The sequence below is a fragment of the Cyrtonyx montezumae genome, unplaced genomic scaffold (genome assembly GCF_038088225.1).
Source record: "Cyrtonyx montezumae isolate F1298 unplaced genomic scaffold, pur_monq_1.0 scaffold_26, whole genome shotgun sequence".
In the NCBI taxonomy this organism is placed as follows: Eukaryota; Metazoa; Chordata; class Aves; order Galliformes; family Odontophoridae; genus Cyrtonyx; species Cyrtonyx montezumae.
The window spans coordinates 2,910,697-2,932,900 of record NW_027072003.1 but is presented as its reverse complement, the minus strand read 5'-3'; the positions used below and the strand labels follow the sequence as shown (position 1 = coordinate 2,932,900).

Below are 22,204 nucleotides of genomic sequence, written 5' to 3'. Positions count from 1 at the left end.
CAATCTCCCAGGGGATTATGGTTCATTTCCATGGGTCTGGATGGGCTCGGAGCCCACGATCACCTTGCATTCTGCTGCCACATACCAGCAGGGCATCGAGAGCAGGGGGCTCTGCTGCTGTGGGACCAGCAGGTGCAGGCGATGCCTTCCCACTGCAGCCATGTGTGGACATGTCCGTGATGAGAGGATTATTTGCAAGCTGGAAATGTGTTGAGGGAGAAATGAGGTGTGTAGGTGCAGACACGGGACGCAGCACTGTGTGCTGACAGGAGATAAGGAGCAGCAGCGTGGAGGTGAACCCTCTCTGCCCCAGCAAAGGGAGCTGGGGGCTGTGGGGAGCAGAGTGTGGGTTCAGACCCCACTGGAGCTGCAGAGGTCCCTCTGGCCGTGGCTGAGAACACTCTTTCCTTCCCCTGTTCTAATTCTCTCATAACCGGGTCTGCGTTCAACCGCCTTTAATTTCAACTCCTCACAAAGCCTGACTCAGCAACAAATATTATCAGCTTTCATCCAAACCTGCAGAAAACTTGGAAGAAAATCAGCCTTTCCCAGAACAGACCTCAAACAAGAGCTCCATTCTGCTGAATCAGGCCCTGAGCACGTCGGACCCCCATTGTTTTGCAACTTCAGATGACCCAGAACCCGTGAAACAGATAAAACAGCACAAGTACACAAGTACAGGAGAGAACAACGTCCCCCAGGCAGCAGCTGAGCGGGAAAAGCTGCAGATGCACTGACACTGGGGATGAAGTTTACTGAGTGTTCGGAGTTAAATGAGTGAAACGTTGCTCGGGTGCAGCCAAGCAGTGCCCGTGCACTTCTGAGCACCGCCCTGCTGGATGTTTTTTGTGACATTTGCTCTGCCTTGTCTTCTAGATGAGCTTAACAGCGGTGCAGGAGTCTGGCCCAGCTGCCGGCCTCCAGCACGGCGGTCCCCAGAGGAGGAGACGCCTCTGCAGGAGCTGAGCCTTAAGGAATGGGGATGTGTCTGCGCTGCTCGTACTGCACGCACAGAGCAGTGCTGGAGCACTGTTTACTTTTGATTAGAGCGGAGGATGGGAGTGGGACTTTGAGCTGTGTCCACCCCCGGGGCCGCTGACTGGCCGCAGATTTTGCGATCCTTTCGGCGTGGGATTAGAGAACAGAATGGCAGAATTGTTTGGGCCCTTCCAAGGCCACCAGGTCCCCCTGCCCTGCTCTGTGCAGGGACACACACAGCTCCAGCAGAGCTCAGGGCCTCGTCCCCTGCCCTGGCAGTCTGCAGGGACAGGGAGCAGCCTGAGCAGTGCTGCCACTCACAAACCCAAACTGACACTGCAATAGATGTGCTTTCCTCTTTCTGCATTTCATCTTCTCCTTTATTACAGCTATGTTATGAGCATAGAATCGTAGGATTGCTCATCAGGTCCAACCTTAACCAAACCATACTATCCTAACTAACAATTCACTGCTACAACGTGTCCCTGAGCACCACATCCAAAGGGGTTTTAAACCCGTTCAGGGATGGTGACTCCACCACCTCCCTGGGGAGCCCACTGTGGTGCTTAACGACCCTTTCTGTACAGAAGTTTGTCCTGATCTCCAACCTGAACCTCCCCTGGAGCAACCTGAGGCCGTGTCCCCTCGTCCTGTCACTGTCACTGGTGAGCAGAGCCCAGCCCCGCTCTCACTGCAGTCACCTTTCAGGTGTTGAAGGGAGCAGTGAGGTCTCCCCTCACCTCCTCTTCCCCAGACCAAACAGCCCCAGCTCTTCAGTCTCTCCTCGTAGGGCACTCTCTCCAAGCCCTTCCCATCCTTGTTGCCCTCCTCTGGACCTGCTCCAGCACCTCCGTGTCCTTTCTGCATGGAGGTGCCCCAAACTGAACACAGTACCCGAGGTGGGGCCTCACCAGTGCCGAGCACAGGGGGAGGATGACATCCCAGTGCTGCTCACCACCCATTGCAGAGCCAGGATGCCACTGGCCTTACAGAATCATAGAATCACAAGGTTGGAAAGGATCTACAAGCCCAACTGCCCACCCATTACCACTGCTACCACAAGCTACTAATAAACCAAGCGGCCTTCTTGGCCACTTGGGCCCACTGCTCCCTCACAACTCTTTTCATCTCTGTTATAAAAAAGAAACACCATCACTGCGTTCCTAAAGCCGCATTCACAGGGCTCTCCCGGCCCTGAACCCCACCTGAATCCTTTCCCACCCCAAACCCCGCACCCAACGCAGCCGCCGTCCCCCCGATAGCGCAATGCCCGCGGCTGCAATCCGCCACGAGGGCTGAGGGCCCTCACACCGCGGGGCTGCCATGCCGGGACGGCCCCGCCCCGCACCTGCCCGCCCCGTCCGCCCGGAGCTCCGCCGCACCGCCCCTCGGTCCCCGCCCGCCCCGTTCGCCCCTCCCCGGGCCGCGGCCGCCGCTGGGGCGGAGCGGAATCGCCGCCGCCGCCGCCGCGCACAGCGGCCGAGCCCGGAACGGAGCGGACGGTGAGCGGGGGAAGGGAGCGGGCGGCGCGGGGTCCGGCGGGGGCGGCTGAGGGCGTTCCGCCGCGCGGTGACCGCGGTGGTGCCGCTGCCCGGGGCCGGGACGGAGCGGGCGTGGGGGAGGGGAGAGCCGAGGCGGTGTCACCGCGGCGCTCCGGGGACGGCCCGCGGCCCTCGTCCGCCGGGCGGGTATCCGCGGCGCGCTCGGCCCCGCACATCCATCTTGGGAGCGGCACCGCGGCCGGGCGGCTGCGCCCGGGCTGAGGCTGAGGCCGCCGGAGGAGCGTCCCGGCCCCGGAGCTGGGGGGCTGGGAACGACCGGGAGCCGTGCGGTGCCCGCTCGGGCAGGTGCGCGTGTTGGCGGAGCGGTTCTGCGGGGATTTCCCGGTCCGGCGGCTCTCGGGAGGGCCCCGCTCCGCTTCGCAGCGGCGACGGATGTTTCCTAAAGCGGTTGTTCGGTGTGAGAGCGCTTTCGCAGCGTTGTGTGTGCGCTTGTCGCCGTTGGCGTCGGTTCTGTAGTTGTGCGTGAGCGGTGGCACCGGGGCAGGCAGTGGTTTGAGCTGTGCCAGGAGATGCGCTGTCCTCCGGGAGCTGACTGCTTGGGTTCGCTTTCTCCAGCCCCTGAAGGCTGTAAGTGCTGGCGGGGTCCTCAGGGGCGGATTTCAAGTCGGGATCACTGAGGATGGATGGGGCTGGAGAGGAGTGGGAACTGAGCTATGCATTGACTCCCGGGAGCTGTCAGCAGTGGGGCAGCGTGGGGGGCACAGCCCATGCCCTGAGACCTTAATGCACATCAGCGATGTGGGCTGCTGCATTCGGAGTCCGAATCGTGCCCTGACATCACACTGTATTGCTATAGCTGCTTCCCTACGCCGGGACGCTCACGTCCCGTTGCTATGGGAAAAGATGGACGTTAAAAATGCAAATATTGAAAGGTGCGTTCACCCTCGTGGCCAAAGAAACACCACCGAACTTTTGACACCCAAAGGCCCAACTGTGTGTTCCTATGGAGGTTCTGACCCCAGTGTCAGGGGCTCCCTGGCAGCAGTGGGTTCTGTGCACGGATGGGGTTTTCACCCCATCACGCAGCGAACGGAGCACAGCTCTCATGCTCCATGGCCCCAGGACCGGGCTGAGCCCTGGGGGGGCCGCGGGGTAAGGAGCTTTGTGAAGATTTTGAGCTTTGCCAAACAGGGGCTGAACTGCGCCGCGTAATGCTGCTGACACACTAATGCTTTGGATGGAGACTCGTGCTTACAGCCTGTATCAGAACAGTTTGCTTTTGAAACCGTAAGCTGAGCTCCGTTTCATGTCTGTCCGTCCCAGCTTCTCTGAGAGAAACTGAACGGAGTGGTGTTCGGGTTTTGTTCTGAATCCTAACACTGAGCATAAGCAGTGTGCCTGCACTGACGCTTCCTGTCTCACACCACGTGTGGGGTGGCACGTGGGGACCTTTGAGGAGGTTAACGTGGACGTTTCCAACCTTCCAGTTTTCATTTCCCCTCGGCTGCCCCAGCTGAGTGTCAGCACCGTGCTCTGCCCACAGGTGGCTGTGTTTAGTTCTGCAGAAGCAGACTGGAAGGAGGCCTGGGATTATGGCTCAGCCAGAGTTGGGCTTTGGCTTTGAGGCTGGGTTGCGTTTTCTTGCCCCGATCGGTTGTGGGGATTTTAATTGCTTTTTTATTTTGAAGGGAAGTCGGTGGGTGTGGGGTCTGAGCACCGCTGAGATCCGCTTTGTGCTGAGCTCTGCAGCACGTGTTGATTCCCCTTTTGCACAGATTAAAGGCAGCGGTGTGTGCTCCGTCGCAGCGTTAACGGTTCAGCTGCGGTTGTGTGTGTGCTCATAACGTGGGTAGTTCTCTCAGATCACTGCTTTTTTTTCCCCTTTTTCTTACGTTAGTGGAAGTATTCCTCATGTCTGTGAGGTGAGGGGTCGTTTAGGAGAGCACGGATTTTACTCGTGCATTTGTGTTTGCAAAACTTGAGGTCCTGTGCACCTCGTGGCCGAGACAGGTGAGCGTGGCAGAAAGATGGAAAGCAAAGCTGGTGCTGCTCGGGTGCTGGGGTTTGTTGCTGCAGTACTGAAGCGTGGTGGCAACCAGGGCCTGGCATCCCTGAGCTGCCTTCAGTCTGTAGGTAAACGTCCTGCAAAGCTCTCCTCTCCAGCGAGTTTCTCCTTGGGTTGTGTGGGGCTGCACGAGGACGGGGGGGGGGTTACGGGAGGACAGAGGTGTGGGAGCCCAGCAGGGAGAGCTCTGCTGTCACTCACTGCTCTGAAGGTACCGTCCGCTGCTCCTTTTGCAAATATCATCAAGTTCAGACTCTTTCGGTTCATGAAAACAGGCAAGGAAGGATTCATTTCAGTCCTGTGTGGCTGCCCGCCACGGCGGTGCCGAAGTGCTGTGCTGCTGTGCTGGACCTGTTGGTGCTGCTGCACCTCTGGGCTCCGTGAGGAGCAGCGTTATCTCCGGAGCTCTGGATGGGACAGAAACTGATTGCTGAGAGATTGCATCTCCCCTTGCAGACACTGCAGTGATTAAAGTTGTCTCAGCAGTCTGTGCGATGGCATTGCAGTGATGGAGGCTGTGAGAAGATGGGTGATGATGGGGGAGGAGGTGGTGACTGAGTGCTGCCCTGGTGGCCAAGAAGGCCGATGGGATCCTGGGGTGCGTTAAGAAGAGTGTGGCCAGCAGGTCGAGGGAGGGGATCCTCCCCTTCTGCTGTGCCCTGGTGAGGCCTCAGCTGGAGTACTGTGTCCAGTTCTGGGCTCCCCGGTACAAAACAGACAGGGATCTGCTGGAAAGAGTGCAGCAGAAGGCACAGAGATGATAAAGGGCGTGGAGCACCTCCTGCACGAGGAAAGGCTGAGAGAGCTGGGGCTGTTCAGCCTTGAGAAAAGAAGGCTCAGAGGGGATCTGATCCACATCTATCAGTATCTGAGGAGCGGGAGGCAAAGGGACGAGGCCGGACTCTTCTCAGCAGTGTGTGGTGATAGGACGAGGGGAAATGGCCACAAACTGAAGCATAGGAAGTTCTGCACCAGTGTGTGTGGGAACTTCTTCCCAGTGCAGTGATGGAGCACTGGAGCTGCACACAGAGGTGGTGGATCTTCTCCTTCTCCACCTGGACCTACCCGACTGCGGGTGAGGCTGAAAGCGAGTGCCATTTCTGCCTGTGGCATTCACAGGGCACCTCGGTGATGATGTGCTCTTTCTCAGAGCTGCAGAGATGTGCGTGGATGGGAGCACGGCCGCGTGCAGACGGCGTTTTGATGTGCAGGCGGACCAGCAGGTCCTGGGCGTTGGGAAATACCGGCTGTACCTGAACAGGCGCTGCCTCGCAGCTGCGGTGGCCTCACCTGAGCCTGGCTGAAGGCGCAAGCGGAGCTCTTGGGATTGAGAAACGCCGACAGAAGCAGACCTCAGTGTCTTTTGGAAACTGCTGTTTGTTTGTTTAGCTCGAATGAGCAAAGCCCTTTGTACTGGGGGAGGTCTGAGCCTGCGCGGGGTTGGTGATGGCATGCTGAGGATGGAGGACGGGACTGCTGCTGCTGCTGGTGCCTTCCTCCCCCTTTCTTCTTTGTTCACCTGAAAATACGTGTGCCAGGCAGCAGCAGTGTGCTGGGCAGGTGCTCTGAGTCACCACGGGCTGTTGTTTGTTTTGAATATTGATAAGATGGAAGGGGTGTAAGTCCACCTGGGCACTGAAATGGGAGGTGTGAGCGTGGCCGTGTTGTGGCTGAAGCAGATTCAGAGTTTTGTTGGGTCCAGAGTTGTCTTCAGGAGTGTTGTAATGCTGGGAACACGTTTGGGTTAGTGGTGCAGGCTGCCCCAGGGGATGTGCATACCTTGCAGCCCATGGTTTCAATGCCAGGGGTGAGTGGTGTGGAACTGAATGTCGCCCTGGATGCATCTGCTGGAAATAGACCCTTCACCTCAACATGCCCGGCGTGTGGGAAGAGCAGTTGGGCTGGATGTATTGGTTGTGCTGCCTTTCATGCTGCTTTTCATGTCGTATCCTTTCCTCCAATGCAAATAAACTTCAAGTTGTAGGGAGGGGCTGCTGGGAAGTGAAAAACTTTCCTTACAGACAGCTGACAGGCAGGATAATATCTTTTTATGTGCCACCTACCACATGATGGCTTGAAGTAAATCAGAGTTCACTGGGTAAGGTTATTTCTGGTGCAGCTGTTTTGCGCAAGCAGTCCCATTCCAGTCCACCCTTCCCATTCTGGCACTGGGCTGAAGAGCAGAGATGCAAAAGGATTTATGGGATAAAGACAGGTGAAGATGAAATAAACGTGGCCGGATGTCGGCTTTGGATTGTAACGCTAATTGTAGATGAAAATAACATGAAGATGAAAGTTAGAGACTGCAGCCGTTCCCAGCAGCCTTCCTCATGAAACATTCATGTGCTCGGGGCTTTCAACTCGTCCGATTGCGTACGGTGATGTTGGAGTGGTGCGACTTTCCGGCTTTGGATCTGTTGATGGATGCATTCATGGGCGGATCGATGGCTGGGAGGTGTGTTGATCAGGACACAGCTTTTTCAGGCATCTCCTTTCAGAGGATCAGACAGCTGTTTTCATGCCCTGGGGTACTTTCCTTGGCCTCCTCTCCTTCCTTCTGCAGTCTCGGTGCCCCGCAGGCAGGCGGTGGAGCAGCAGTGCAGTGCAGTGCAGGGGACCCTGCGTTGCAGCTCAGCAAAACCCAGTCTGCAGAATGGACGGAGTGATATAGGGTTTCTCAGGGAAGAAAAACCTCGTGTGGGGCTTGGCTTTGCTGAGAAAGGCGTCCCGAGCAAAATGGAAAGTACAGAAATCGCAGATAAAGGCAATTAATATTCAAATGAAGTGCAGCGCGCTGTAAGGTCTGGATCAGAGTACAGAACTGACTGTCTCCAGGCCATATGCTTCATAAATTTACGCATTAATGCGGGTGAGATTTTTTTCCTATTGCCTTATGTCTCCTCATTTCACAGAGGAGTGCCCGTGGGCCGGAGAGGGGAGGAGCTGACCAATCCCCCCCCCATCCTCCACTGCTGGCCAACACTGCAGCACAGCTCCTCCCCACCACCCCGACCCGGAGGAGAACAGCATTGCTGCATTTTGGGCAGGAGTCCAACTGCCCGGATCGTGAGGTTTTATTTTATCATGTTTTTTTATTATTATTCAGCTGTATTGTGTTGCATTTTGCTTGCCATCAAGCTTTACCCATCCGTGCTGAAGCAGGTCGTGTGGCGATGCTTTATTCCAATCAGAGCACTGTCCTTCATGGGGGAGTGTCACTCTTTATTTTCCGTGCAGGAAATCCCGGGAGGAACTGCTGCAGTTGTTTTGCCCTTTCAAGCCTTGCAGGCTCGGGAGGATTTAACACTGTGAGCAGTGCTGTGCAGCTCTCAGCTCCGGGCCCTGGTGCCTTCAGGTGCCAGCACTGAGCTGCCAACAGCTCTGCATCTTCCTGCCTTAAAAATCTTTGCAGGGATGAGAATTTCTGTCCCCAGGACCGAGTGATTACAGAAGGATTCAGTTGCATGTTGGATAACCTCATTTTATCACAAAAAGAATAATCATAATGAAAGCTTTTACTGTATTCAAGTTAGTTCATCAAACTCACTGCTGTCTGCGTTCCCTGAGCCAGAAGATTTGCCATGAAATGTTTTGAGAGGGGCTCTCCTGCTATAAAACTGTGCTGATAAAACACATTAACATCACTTGGGCACTCATTACCTGGCTGCTGGTTGGCGTTGCAATACCCCTCGGGTGCAGTGCTATGTTTTGAGCATAGAAAAGGCAGTGCTTTGCCTATATCTGCCCAGTGTTACTGTCTAAATGCTGGCAGCAGAGGCTGAAGCAGCAGTGACCACCAGCCTACCTCGTGGCACTGATTTACTCTGAATTGTGCAAAGCAGGAAGAACACGGTCAAGGCTGTTGCCAGGCTACTATCAGCACAACAAATGATTCTTCCCAAGTATTATATGGTTGGGGTTTTGTGACGATTGAACCTCCATGCTTCTGTCTGGAATTTAATCAGTGTTGTAAAGGTCAGAGTGCTTTTGGGGGCTTTTTCTTCCTTCCTTTCCTCCCTCCTTCCTTTCCTCCCTCCTTCCTTTCCTCCCTCCTTCCTTTCCTCCCTCCTTCCTTTCCTCCCTCCTTCCTTTCCTCCCTCCTTCCTTTCCTCCCTCCTTCCTTTCCTCCCTCCTTCCTTTCCTCCCTCCTTCCTTTCCTCCCTCCTTCCTTTCCTCCCTCCTTCCTTTCCTCCCTCCTTCCTTTCCTCCCTCCTTCCTTTCCTCCCTCCTTCCTTTCCTCCCTCCTTCCTTTCCTCCCTCCTTCCTTTCCTCCCTCCTTCCTTTCCTCCCTCCTTCCTTTCCTCCCTCCTTCCTTTCCTCCCGTCTGTCTGTCTTTCTTTCCCACTGCAGAAAATGGCACAAAGAAGTTCACACAGAGCAGGTGGTGGATGTGGGGACAGCCGATGGGAGGAAGTGCCACGAACTGATTCTGGATGCACTGCCCTCCAACATTGGCGTGTTTTGCTGTGGGGAAGGGCAAAAAGGCAGATTTTTTTCTCCTGGGGAAGAGGAGTAGCAGTGTGTGTTGGCCTCCGAGCTGCGCTGCTGCCTTCCCTTCCGCGGCCTTTGTCTGCTTGGCATCATCCCCAGCAACTTTCTGCACACTCAGACCAATGGGACAAAAACTAAATTAGCCGCCTGGGTACGGAGAGCCTTGGCTGCCCGGAGCTCTTCAATGGCAAAGCAATTCAGAATGAGTAAGCAGGCAGTTGCTGCCATGGGAGTAAACAGTGATATTTAAAAGAGTGAGTTCAGCGTGGAGCCGAGTACAGGAAGGGTACAGTTAGAGGAAGCTCTGACTCGAGGTGTTGGTGCACAGAAGGGCGTTTCACGTCGCTGTGTGTGCTGGAGGAGCTGACTCTCAGCTTGGCTCGGTGATGTCGTGCACAGAGTGAGCACTTGGACACGGCTCAGGTCAGGACTTCGCTCTTTGCAGGGTACTCTTCCATCTCCAGCTGCACTGCTGGGAGCTTCTCGGGGCAGCAGGATTTCCTCGTGTGCCTTTCAGAGTTTGCTTTGCTCCTCGTGCACTCCTGCCCGTGCACTGTCGGCTGTTGCTTTCATTTTGCCTCACTCCAAACCCCGGGCATGTCAGCTCAGCCTTAAACTGCTGAACAGTGATTACCTCTCATCCGGGCAAGGTATGTCACTGGGGAGCTGCTGCCTTCTCTGGAGTGAGGCTGTGAATTCCTGGTGGAAGTTCCCTTTCACAAACACCGGGGTATTGAAACAACTTTTCACTCTCTGCTCCTCAATTAATACTTCATTAAACTGCTTTTCAGCACGGGACCAGCTTGGGAGTGGGCTCAGCTCCCACTTTGTGTTGCACAGACCCATTTTTGTGGCTGGTGTAGGTCCTTGGGTGTGCGTGGATCTCCATGGTGTGCTGAGCATCCTGCGTGCCCTGCTCTCTGCCAGCAGTATTAGCAAAGCACAGATAGGTTAAATCTAACAAGTTCCTGCCTGGGATGGAAGTGGGTCCCTTGTTTTTAATTGAATTAAACTCATTCTTGACCCGTGGTTTAGGAGGACAGGAGCTGCTGCAGTGCTTCTCATGCTGGTAGTTTGATGCTGATAGCAGTCGGTGGAAATGCAAATGTTCTTCCTGTTAAATTCATGACAAGGGGAGTGAGATTCTTACCATGGTGTCTGAAATAACAACCTGGTTGGGCCGTGTGATGTTAGTCTGTCAGACACATTTACCAGAGCTTTGAATCCTGTGCTGATAACGAGCAATAAAGTGATGTCATACACTGCACATTGCGTGGATGGAAGTTTGCTGACTTGTGGGTGGCAGTCCTGCAGAGTCTGTGTGCTGCCAGCACTGCCTTCCCCTGCTTTCGTGATGCTGACAGCCTCAGTGCTGCTGGGGGAGTTGCTCTGCACCCGGGGCAGGGAGGTGACCACAGCAGTAATGCCTTGCTGAGGACAGGGTAAGTCGAGGCCAGCTTCTTTTTGGGAGAACCATTTGCTAATTAATTGGGTGCTGTGATGGGTCAGGGTTTGTTTTTGCAAACGTGGCTGTGATTAAATAAAGGGTTCTGCTGGAGTATCGAGCAGCCTCCAGTAGACTTTAAAATAAAATAGAAAAGCCCACAAAAAACAACGACCTTTTCATGGCCTGGTTCATAGTAATTGAAAAAGCTGGCACCAAAGAGCACTTACAAGCTCAAAATTAAACAGGTTTGTTTATAGTAGCTGTGATTCAGCCCTGAGCTGCCAGGGTAAAAATAACACCGTGCACGGCCACTGCTGGGCACGTGGGGCAGTGTCTGTGGGTGCAAACCAGGCTGGAAGAAGGGAGACAGGGCTGGAGCATTGAGTTTCTCTGCTCCTTCTCTCTCTTTGCTGTTTTATTGTGAATGTGGGGCCAAGCACTGCAGTGCCCAAGCTGTCACCTGCCCTCAGTCCCACGGCAGAGCCTGTGCCAACGCTCGCACTGAAGCTCCCTGTTCTCAGGTTTGTGCAGGTTGGATCCACACAAACACTTTCAGCAAGAATCCCTTTGCTGTTGGCTCGGTTTCTCTTGCAATTGGAAGAATATTTAGCAGTGATCTCAACAGCATCCTTACCTGTTTCTGCAGCGTTTTGATTTCTGTGCCTTCGAGGTGCCGCGTGGCTCTGCAGCATTGGGTGCAGAGCTGCTGCAAAAGCATCTTACAAAAGCAGGCACTTGGCTTCCTGTGCCTCTCCACCTCCAGGGTGAGGATTTCCACGCAATGTCTTGCCCAAATCTCCCTTCTTTAACAGGCGTGTGCTGGCTTCAAGCTCTTAAAGAGTGAGTTTGGTGCTTTACAAACATGGTTGGCTGAAAAATATATTCAGAAGAATTAATTTCTGTTTGTTTTTCTTTCAGTCCCTTCGTAGGGAGCCTGGAAAACCCTTCAGTAGTGCTGTTAACACTGATGAGAGATCTTTTATGCCAAGGTATGAGTTTTTAATATTTCATTTGACAACGGGTGAAGTTAAAAGCTGCCCGAGCCTTGTTTGTGCAGTGGGGGAAAGCAGCTCTGAAGTTCTGTGCTCCTTCCTGATGTCATCCACCGTTGTACAAAGCGTGAGCCTATGGGTGCAGTCTGTTTCTTTACTTCTGATTGTGAAAGAGGTGGAACCGACCACGTGGCCCAGACAGTCATCCTGCAGTGGGATCTCCTCATCACTGCTCAAAGCATCCAACCAGCAGCAGATACACAGCACTGGAGAGCTGCTGAGCAGCCTGTGTGTGATGTGTCAACGCTCACACTTGCACGTGGGCAGCTGTTCTCGTGCTGAGCACCACGTGGGGGTTGCTTGGAGCAGGAAACTTTTACACTTGGTAGTGCTCACAGTCCTCTCTTGCATCGAAAGAAGCGCTGAGCACCCATCATTTCACACTGCTCTGCAGTGCAGCTGTCACTCAGAGCACATCCCTGCACTGCACAGTGCTCTGGGTGGGAAGGAATGCTCCGTGTCTCCCTGTGCCATGTGGGCACGTGAAGTTTGCCAAACAAAAAGTTGGTTGGGATGGGACGTGGTAATTTCTGGAGTGCTTTGTCTGCGTTGTGTAAACAGGTCATGTTAACAGACTCATGGAAGAGCTGCAAGGTAATGAAAGTGTGTGGGACGTACAGTAACAGGGCTCACACATTTCAGGATCTTGGTTTCCTGTTGCACTTAAAAAAAAAAATTAAATCAGCAAATGCTGCAGAGCAGAAATGAGAAGTCAGTCTTGTACTACTGCTGGCTGAAACTTTCCCACAAGTATTTTTACTATAAATAAGAAGTGAAAGAGTTCACAGCTATATTTAACCCGTAGTGTGATTTACTTTCAGGGCTTTCTTGGGTGGAGTGTTCTGTGGAACCTTGAGAGTGTGGATCAATGGGTTGCATTGATGGTTTAGAAAATGGGCACCCCCATGAAATTTCTAAGGGCTGTCAAGAGGAAAAGTGCTGCTGATAGGAATTCCCCCCTCCTTCCTAACAAAACCCATGGTTTGAGAAATAAAAGGAAGTGAATGTTACTTCTCCGGGAAGTTTTCGAGCAGAAGAGCTTACAGCTCTTATGCAGATTTGTTGGCAGTGTACTCCAATGCTTGTGCTGGTTTTTGATATTTGAAGTGACCATTCTGGAAAACCCCTTTCAGTTTGAGTTGTTTCACAATTAAGCAACCACAGCTTCAAGGGATGAAGAAAAAACAGCTCTGAGCTTCTTCAGGCCCCACTGCTGGCTTCAGCCCTGCTCCTGTGTAAGGCTGGGGAGCAGCTGGCAGGACGAGAGCTCAGTGTGGAGGGGAGCACAGTGTCTGCTCTGCTGCAGCTTGGGCTGGTGTCAGCCTGACTGTGAGTTTCCCTTGGCTGCAGGAGGCAGCAGCAAGGCTGAAACCACGACCTCAGTTGTTCACAGGCTGCTGTTAGTGGTAGTGGACAAGGTGATGCGTTCCTGCATGGAACTGCAAGGAACACTTTTTTATCTGTAGCCAATCCAGTGAAGCCATAAATCCCATGGCAGCGTTGGTGTGCAGTGCCTTTGAGAAATGGAACTTCCCCGGGCTCATAGCGTTCGTGTTTCCGAACCCTTACTTGGGAAGGAGAGGAGGATAACTGGTGGCTGAGCTCATTGTTTCCCCGACGCCCCGACGGGGACAGCCCAGCCTGGCTCAAAATGTAAACAGAGCGTAAAATGTTTATCACCAGCTTTGTCACTTGCCTTATTTGTCGGGGAATCTCGAGGAGAATGAGAGGTTTTCTCATGCAGCGCGGCGAGCTCGGGGAGCTGGAAGATTTCCTTAAAAAGGCACAGCCCTGGCTGGGTGAGCAGCGAGTGCTTGGCAGCTGTGGGGTCGGGCTGACCTTCCTGGGGAGAACTGCTGCCCTGCATCCTTCCCTGTGGGCTGAGCCCCCTGCTCACAGCTCGCCAGCCTTGTTGGCTTGTCCTCGTGGCTGTTAAACACTGAGAACACTGAGGGAAGGCAGTGCAGTGGGGAGGGAGTTTGTGGTTTCACACAAACAGCAGAAGGCCAGCAGGTCTAGCCTGGGCATCCCAAAGCCAGGAGGCAGTGAGTTCAAGGCAAAGCTTGCCATAATTAAAATGCTCTGTGACAGAGTGAAAGGAAGCACTGAGCTGTCAGGTTTGCTACGGGATTATGGGATTGCGTGTGGTTTGTGCACGTGAACACTGGGACATGTTGGAGGGTGGACCTGTGCTTTGATGCTTATTGCTCTGCATGGGGTGAGGTGGAGCTGTTGTCAGAGGCCGTCTAAATTGGAGCATCCAGGTGGATGAGAAAAGTCTCCACCATTTCTGCACAGATTCCAGTTCTCAGCAGAGCAGCAGCGTGTTGCCCCTTGGGGAAGACAGTGTCCTGAAGCTGTAGGTGCAGTGCTGCAGTAACGTTGCTCTCCTTTTGCCTTGCAGGTCGCTGGTACCTGAGCAGCCCACACCATGCGTGAGTACAAGCTAGTGGTCCTTGGCTCCGGAGGTGTGGGCAAGTCCGCCTTGGTGAGTTGCTGGGAACGGTTCTGGCTCTGCTCACCTGCACTTAGAGACACCCCAGATTGCCTTTGTTTTGCTGCTGAAGGATCTGTGTATTAATCTTTTTTATTTGAGAAGAAACAAGTGGTGAATCGCTGCTGGAACAGTCAGCATTTGATGCTTGCTTCCTGTGGATGCACGGTGCTGTGGGCACGCAGCACCCAGCCGTGCTGCTGCTCGTGGCACTCTGCACTCCTTAAGTGCTTGTGTTGTTCCTCGTAAGAGGTTTACATAGCAGAGCTGATAGTAAAGCTTTGTAAGACACGTTTCTGTCACCTGTTTATCACAGACCAGCCAAGCAGCTCACCTCAGCCAGGATGGCAGAGAACTGGTCAAGTGTGAGGTTATCTGGGAGGGAAACACACCCTGCTCCTTGTCACGGAGGGTGACAGCAGCTGACTCACAGCAGAGAGCCCTGCTCCTTTCCAGACTTCTCCTGGAACGGGCTGCTGTGTTTGCCAGCTCACCTGCAGAATCCAGCAGGATGGAGGGGAAAGATTATTCAATTATGAATCAAATTGGATGTCCTCTTTCAGAGCTCCCATCGTAATCCTTGTAAGATGGAGGAGTAAAAGCTTTTGATGCGCTGTGTTCTTCCACAGCACCTTAAGCAAACTGAAATGCCTACAAAAACTCCTGTGCCTTTCAGTGGACTGGGAAAACTGGGGGGAGATGGGAGGTAGAATGCAGCACGTACAGAGCCTGAGTGTCCAGGGATGGGCTGTGTCCATGTGGCAGCACAAGGGAAAATGCTTAGAGCAGATTTGCTCTGAATAATCACAAGGGGAAGAAATACTTCCCCTTTGAAGAGTGATGTCTCCTCCTGTCATGGTTTAATACAAATCCAGTGTGTGGAGAGTCACTGGATTGAGCTGTGTGTGCGCTCTGTGTGTAATCCCGAGCACCTCCACTGTGACTCTGACTTAATTGGGATCTGAGATTTCCACTGGTAACTGCATTGCCAGTTCCTCTGATCAAGTTTCAGGTTTTCCATATTTGGTGCTTTTTATTCTTCTGAAGTCACAGGCACTGAAAGAAAAGCATTTGGGGGGGACCTCATCTTTTGTGAGAAAGGAGCCAGCAGTCCTGAAGTGGCTCAGGAAATGACGGACTACACAGATTTTACTTAAACATTCTAATGATTTCTATCTTTTCTCTTCTCCCCACTTGAATTTTACCAGCAGCACTGAGCAGTTTGGTGCTGCTCCTTGTCGGTGAAGTGTTTCTTGGTTAAGTGTCACTGTTGCAGTCTGCTTACCTGATCTTTTTCCCCCTCCTTTCTCTCCAGACTGTACAGTTTGTTCAGGGAATTTTTGTTGAAAAGTATGACCCAACCATAGAAGATTCATACAGAAAGGTAAAGTAACAGTGGTTCTGTTCCTTTCAAGTCTTGCTGCTTTTTAGTAATGCCTTGAAAGCAGATCAGACCGAGCCAGGTGTGTATCTGAGAACATTGTGGATCCATAAAACCACAGATCTCCTGCAGATAGTTTCCATTGGCTTTGCACAGTACTTCACATGCTTGAGGCTTCTGCCAACCCAATGGTGTCAGCCACTGTAGACCTGAATAATCAGGGAAGGGCCAATGGTGCTCTTAATTTGACTGTTCTTGCTTCTATTTAATAGGAGGATTTGACTTCTGTTGCTCGCACAGCTTGCAGCTCTCGCTTTGGATCTCTGATGGCTTTGTTGCTTTCTGTTAGAAATAGTGTTAACTCTGCTCAGTTTGAAGGCACATACAAAGTCTCTGCAGCTGTTTTGTACACAGGGCTGTAACCACTGTGCAGAAGTCCTTGTCAGGATCCCTGACCCGGGTGTTGTGCAGCTCTATCAACAGTGCTGCTTTCTTCTCTGGGGTTGATGTCAAGGAACCCATTGTTTTGCAGATTAGCATAATTGTTGCCCTAATTAAAGATAACCAAACAGAGAACAAAACTTGCAGCCTTTGTGCCTGTGATGATGGAACATAAATTCTGTTACGAGTTCTGCTGTTGGATTTATTGCACTTTCAGAGCAGAGGAATCAGAGGCATTTCTTAGACAGTGAAAGGATTGTTACACCCAAGTGTGAGCACAGGGGGTAATGCCAACTGGGGGTGTCATTGACCCCTGACTGCAGAGCCTCTTGTGGTGCTGGGAAGGTGCTCACTCACAGATCTCTTTGCTGCAGAAGTAAAAGATGAAGCTGAGATTCCTCTCTGCTGTCTCCTTTCAGAGTCTTTAGTTTTAACTATTTCTGTCTTTTGCCTGTTTTCCCCAGCAAGTGGAAGTAGACTGTCAGCAGTGTATGCTTGAAATCCTGGATACAGCAGGGACAGTAAGTGTAACCTCTTTTTCTAATTGGCACGGAGTTGCTTTCTTGAAAATGAAGTGAGCTGTAGAACTGAGTAATCTCATTGAAGCAATAGAGCAAGTCCAGCAAGGAAAATGGAACAATTTTGTTAAGAAACCCAACGGTGGATCACTGACTCAACATACTGATGTGGGATAATTTTGCCTGTTAGCTTTGCAAGCAGCCAAAATATGCAGAGAAAAAGCTGAGGTCTTTGGGAGCAGGCTCTGGGGGCAAACACGTGGGGGTGAATCTCACCTCCTGTTCTCCATACAGTGCAGGTATTCCATAGTAAGCATCCATCAGCTGCACTAATGGCACTCCTCTTTCCTTGGTTACAGGAGCAGTTCACAGCAATGAGGGATCTCTATATGAAGAATGGCCAAGGGTTTGCACTAGTATATTCAATAACAGCACAGTCCACGTTTAATGACCTCCAGGACCTGCGGGAACAGATTTTACGGGTGAAGGACACTGAAGATGTAAGTGAAATGTTGTCTCATTTTCAAGAGAGTGGAATGGTTTCTGGGAGTACTCTCTTTCTAGGAATATTCATCACTGCACAGCCAGGATTTGTGTTGGAGTAAGTTTCCTTTGCAGTGTTGGTTGCTTATAGTGTGACATCTCAGCTTTGCTGGTAAGCTGAAGGTCTGGATGGGAAGTGGTAGTGAAGTGGTGGGAGTCAACTGAAGAAACAATGGTTTTTTTCATTGTTTTCTTGTATTGGCATTTTCCTCTTTCACTGTGCCTTAGAACAACTTTATTTCCTTCAAACTAAGGAAAAACAATTGTTAAATTTGCCACTAATGATTCAATCACTGAGGTGTTGTGCTGGGGGGTGGTACTTGTTGAACCCAGGGCCTCTTCAGCTTCTATGCAGCCTTCAATTGGTTGGGCTTCCTCTTTGAACTTTCATCTCTTAACATCCCAGCACTTAAACCATGAACCTGTGTCTAACAACGTTTAAAATCCAGTCTTTATGTGACATAGGAAGTGATAGAGCAAGTTGTTCTTCAGTTTTTTACTCCATGGTGATTACTGCCCCTTGAAATAGCTTTATAAAAAGTTTTGTGTCTTTCAAATCTGTGCCATTAATCAGCTAAGTAGCACTTTTTTCCCTATTGCTTCTCAACTTCATTTCTTTCTTCTATTTACTGAACGTGTTCAGAACACATCTTAAAGGTTTGGAGTTCCCTGAAGTGTCTAGAAGACTGTAAGGGAGGGAATTGGGCTGATAAATATCCAGTTATTCCCTAATGTGAAATGAGCTTTTGGAGGGTCATTGCCTCATCTGTTTCGTGCCTTCAGCTTTCTGCTGTAAGAAGTAAAACTTAAACTGCCATCGTTTTCTGATCAGTGTGGCTGTTTTAAAGAGAGAAAATAATCTTGAGCGCAGCTGAATGAGAGGGAGACTACAAATACCAACTTCCAAGTAGATTAGAAAACATACACTGCGTTGGAAGTTATCAAAGGAAGCGGATGGTGATTTATTTCCCAGCTGGAAAGTACTCGTTTTCTGCTCAAAGAATGAAACGCTTCAGGAAATGGGACGAGCACACACCCCTCAGCAGCAGTTCTTGGGGTTTTTTTTCCTACTTGTGCACAGCAAAGGGAAGCAGATGCTGAAGGAGCAGGGCTGATGCCCATCACCGTGCCCTGGATGACTTGCTTCTGTGTCGTGGATGTGGGCTGAATGTGTTGAAATGCACTGAGTGTTTATTCTGATGAGGCATGAGATGATTTGTTGGGAGCGATGCCCTTTGCAGGCGCTCATTAGGTGGAAGCTTCAGTTGCTATCAGCTGCTCGATATTGATGTGCTGTTTGTAACGAGCAGCCTTTTCTAGGGATGTAAAATGCATCAGTGATGTGATAGGTGTTGTGATGAGCTGGGCACTTGGCTGCACTGCATGCAGCTGCATTTCAGTGACAGCATTGCTTGGGTGGTCCATGCTGTGTGTTATTTCACTCATGCATCTCATCCTGCTCCTCTCTTTCTTCCCCAGGTTCCAATGATTCTGGTTGGCAATAAATGTGACCTGGAGGAAGAGCGTGTAGTTGGCAAAGAACAGGGTCAGAGCTTAGCAAGACAGTGGTGTAACTGTGCCTTTCTAGAATCGTCTGCAAAGTCTAAAATCAATGTTAATGAGGTGAGTATGAGCTGCTCCTGTATTTGTTGCTTTTGCATGCATGCCACGTGCAGTAGCGTGCGGTGCTTCTTGTATTTCCCTGTCAGAAACATTCAGAAGTCTCAGCCTAAGAGGAGCTTAGACGAGTCTTCAGTGAGAGGTGAAGACTCCTGAGCTACTGTTTCCTACTTGTTTTAAAGAAATCTGCTCCTTTTTGTCTATAAAGAGGGGGTGACACCCCCACGTGAATGCTTTCTGTGGCCTGTGTCAAAGGACACAGCACAGGGTCCGGGGTGAGCTGGGCGACTCTTAGATAAACTTTATCTGGAGCATACACGCTGCTCTTCCAAATGTGGATATGCCCCATTTTATTACTCATCATATAGCACAGTGTTGGCTGCTGGTCTTGAAAGTATTTGCTTTTCATGTTTGTGCTATACCTGGCTGCTCAAGCAGGCATCCCATTGCAGCCCTCCTCTGCTAAGCTGCTGATTTACTGAGGCTGTATCCAAGCATGCATCTGTCTGTGCAGTTCCCCATGTTTAAATGAGAAACACTCTGTGTGTCAGTGTGCCCGGGGTCGCGTGGCTCTTGCCATCCAGCAGAGAGGTTTTATTCTGTGCTGTGAGTTATCTGACAGGGCTGGGGGCCACCTTTCCACTCACAAATGCTAAGGTGACCCCATTGAGCAGAGCTGCTTTGGTGCCAGGAGATAACTGTGACCGTTTAGGAGACTGTGATAAGAAGAAGCAGTGGGTTTTGGCCCAGACCCAGCGTCCTTCTGGCAGGCAGTGTGCTGTGCCCAGCACTGTGGGGAGGGCTGGGAGCTCCTTCTGCTGGGATGGGACTGCAGGAACCTCATCTGCCACCAAAGAGATGTTTGGGGCCTTTGCCATGTGCTGCTCCAGCACATGGCAGTTCCCTTTGAATGGTCTTGACTCATGTTTGTAAAGGCTTAAAGGTGGAAAGCTGTTCTGCATCAGAATAGGTAATGGTAAACCAATATTATTGGTTGGTTTCTCCTACAGAAACCTTTGCTTTCTATGTCATCTGAACACTTCTTATAGCACCTGGGTGTGAACTTCTGCTTTCACCTGGATCTGGCAGTAGGAAGCTGCCAGGAGAAGCTTAGCAAAGGAGGTGCAGGAGCAGCTCAGGTGCTCTTAAAAGCTTTTACACAGGAGCCAGATGAAGGCAGCATGGGTTCATTTGTTTGGAGCTGTCAAACTGGGCACTCATGCTCTCGTGTACATAAAAAGTCTGAAACATCCAGGCACTGAAACCCGTTACAACGTGCTTCTTTGTCTTCTGAATTTCCTTGGAATCAACCAGAATTTGTGAGCAATCAGCCACTCCAGGAAGGAGGAAAGTAAACAAGGAGGAGGGTGGGGTATTGTGGAGGTCGGAATGGTTCTGCTCAGTGCCATGACCCATCTCCAAGAGATTTTGCAAAGCTCATTTTGCTGGAAATGGGTTCTTACTGGGAAAACAAATCACAGCAGAAGTGTTCACAAGAAATTTGTTGCTGAAGCAGAAAGAGGCTGCTGTGATCATCCCCTTCTGGGGGGAGCAGATGATCTGCTTTTCCTCACCAATATCAATAATAAATTGACAAGATTAGATCAGGCACCAAAGGCACACAGGATCAGAAATGAGGCTGGTTGGCTGTGAGGGGAATGAACACGTCCCATGCAGGGGGCAGTGAAGCCAGGGCCCAGCATGGTCTCTTATTTTCTGCATGTGGATGGGAGCTCTGTGCACTCTTCTTTAATAAGAGTTGCCTGAAGAGTGCATTCAGGGAAATGGAAAGAGATTGGTTTATTTTATGGGACTGCAGACACCAGGAGAGAGTTTTGTCTTGCCGACCTGCCTGAGTTTTGATGCTTGCATAGTGTTTATTATTTTGATACTCAGTTTGTGTTTTTCCTTTTCAGATCTTTTATGACCTGGTCAGACAGATAAATAGAAAAACACCAGTGGAAAAGAAGAAACCTAAAAAGAAATCATGCCTGCTGCTTTAGACTCCATGGTGCAGCAGCTCTGAGCCAGGTAAGCCACGTCTCACGTGCAGCCCCCTCAGCTGCTCCCACCAGGACTCATTCCCCCTCCCTCCTCTCCTCTTTCTACCTGCTCCAAAATACAGAATTCTTGCTGCCCTGCTGCCCATTTTGGCCTTTTCTGACTAAAAGCTGTTTCCACTGCAGGACCTGGCAGAGAAACATCAGCTTTCCTCCCTTCCTCCTTTCACTCAGCGAACAGGAACCAGTGGGGATGGGTGAAGTGTTCCTCCCCGCCCTCGTAGGTTGTCCCTGTGCTCTGTGGCACCGTGCTTGGAGCCCTCCTGGCTCAGCTGCACTTCCTTCTCCCTCTGTGCTGAGGTGCAGTGGCAGCTGGGCAGCTCTGCTGCAGTCCTGGCTGATACGAGGACAATTGCAAATGGATTTGGGTGGGACACGGATTTCAGTGGCTGCCCACCAGGAAGAAAGAGCCCAACAAAACCGAACCAGAACAGAACAAAAACCACCCAAGGTCGAACGGATGCTATAAATAATCTTCCTGTGTATCTTGGCAGGGTGCTTGGTGTGCTGACAGCTGCTCTGTCACACCGCTGGAAGAAGGGAAGCTCTCTGCAGCTGCAGGCTCAGCCCTCGGCCCTTGAAACCCATTCTTTTTTCTCTTCCCAGCTTGCAGGAATGAAGAACTGTTGCCTAAATGGAAAGTGCCAGCGTTCCCAACGTCACGACCTTATGGAAATTAGCAACATATCCGAAGAAAAGCTCCTCCTGTTTTTGTCTACGGCGAGAAGAGTTTAGATCTCAAAGTGGTTTGCACACAGCCCCTGGAAAAAGAAATTGCTCTGTGTATATCTCTCAGAAAATTAAGACAATAGCGTTTCTCCTTTGCAAATAGCAGTTAACAGATGTGAAAATAAATATAATTGACTCTAGTGTCTGATCATACAAAGGAGCATGGATGCATTTCAAATGTTAGGCATTGCTACCATGATTAAAATTTCATATTGACCCTTCTATCGTAATTTCTGCCCATTGAGCACTAAAAATGTTCCACCGTTATATTTTATATCTGTAACTATAGATATATATTACCTGAAATTTCCCTTTGAAACTCACTGCAACGAATAACTTTTTGAGTCATTGACTTCATTTTCTATTTAAGAGTTACAGAATATCATTATTTTCATTCTGCCATTATATTCTAATTAAAAACGTTTGTGCATAATGCTTTGGAAAAATGGGTCTTTTATAGGAAAAAAAAACCTGGGATAACTGATTTCTATGGCTTTAAAAGCAGAAATATATATAATATACTAAACCAACTCTAATATTGCTTCTTGTGTTTTACTGTCACAGATTAAATTACAGCTTTTATGAATGATTAAATTTTAGTACATTTTCATTTTGTTTCCGTGTTTTTGTTACTGTTTCCCGGGTTCGTGGCTTTTGTTGGGACCCAGGGCTGAGAAATGTCTGTAAACGAGTTTTTCTGTCCCTGATGCAGCTGCTGAGCCAACCAGAGATCCCAGTTTGTCGTTGCAGCCCAACCAGTCTGGATGGCAGCGTCACTCTGTCTGCCTGCACACAGCTACTGCTGCAAAGCGGGCGCCGAGCTGCGACCTTCCCTTTTGAGGAGGAGCCGAAGCACGGTGTTTGCAGGTCGGTTTTCTTTACT

General features: G+C 50.9%; 1 protein-coding gene across 3 annotated transcripts; it reads left to right on the top strand.

Moving 5' to 3' along the window:
- Window positions 1–2,388: 2,388 nt before the first annotated feature.
- Window positions 2,389–21,931, top strand: RAP1A (RAP1A, member of RAS oncogene family). 3 transcript variants are annotated; one of them, XM_065740365.1, is made up of 9 exons: window positions 2,389–2,480; window positions 11,402–11,472; window positions 13,940–14,023; window positions 15,345–15,413; window positions 16,316–16,372; window positions 16,729–16,869; window positions 18,392–18,535; window positions 20,449–20,563; window positions 21,199–21,931. In XM_065740365.1, the coding sequence occupies exons 3-8, from the start codon at window positions 13,967–13,969 to the stop codon at window positions 20,533–20,535; spliced, it is 555 nt and encodes a 184-aa protein (XP_065596437.1). In that variant the 5' UTR covers window positions 2,389–2,480; window positions 11,402–11,472; window positions 13,940–13,966; the 3' UTR covers window positions 20,536–20,563; window positions 21,199–21,931. The 3 variants fall into 3 exon arrangements, with proteins under 3 accessions (XP_065596437.1, XP_065596440.1, XP_065596438.1); XM_065740368.1 differs by lacking the exon at window positions 2,389–2,480 and adding an exon at window positions 10,071–10,478; XM_065740366.1 differs by lacking the exon at window positions 2,389–2,480 and adding an exon at window positions 10,986–11,323.
- The last annotated feature ends 273 nt before the right edge of the window (window positions 21,932–22,204 follow it).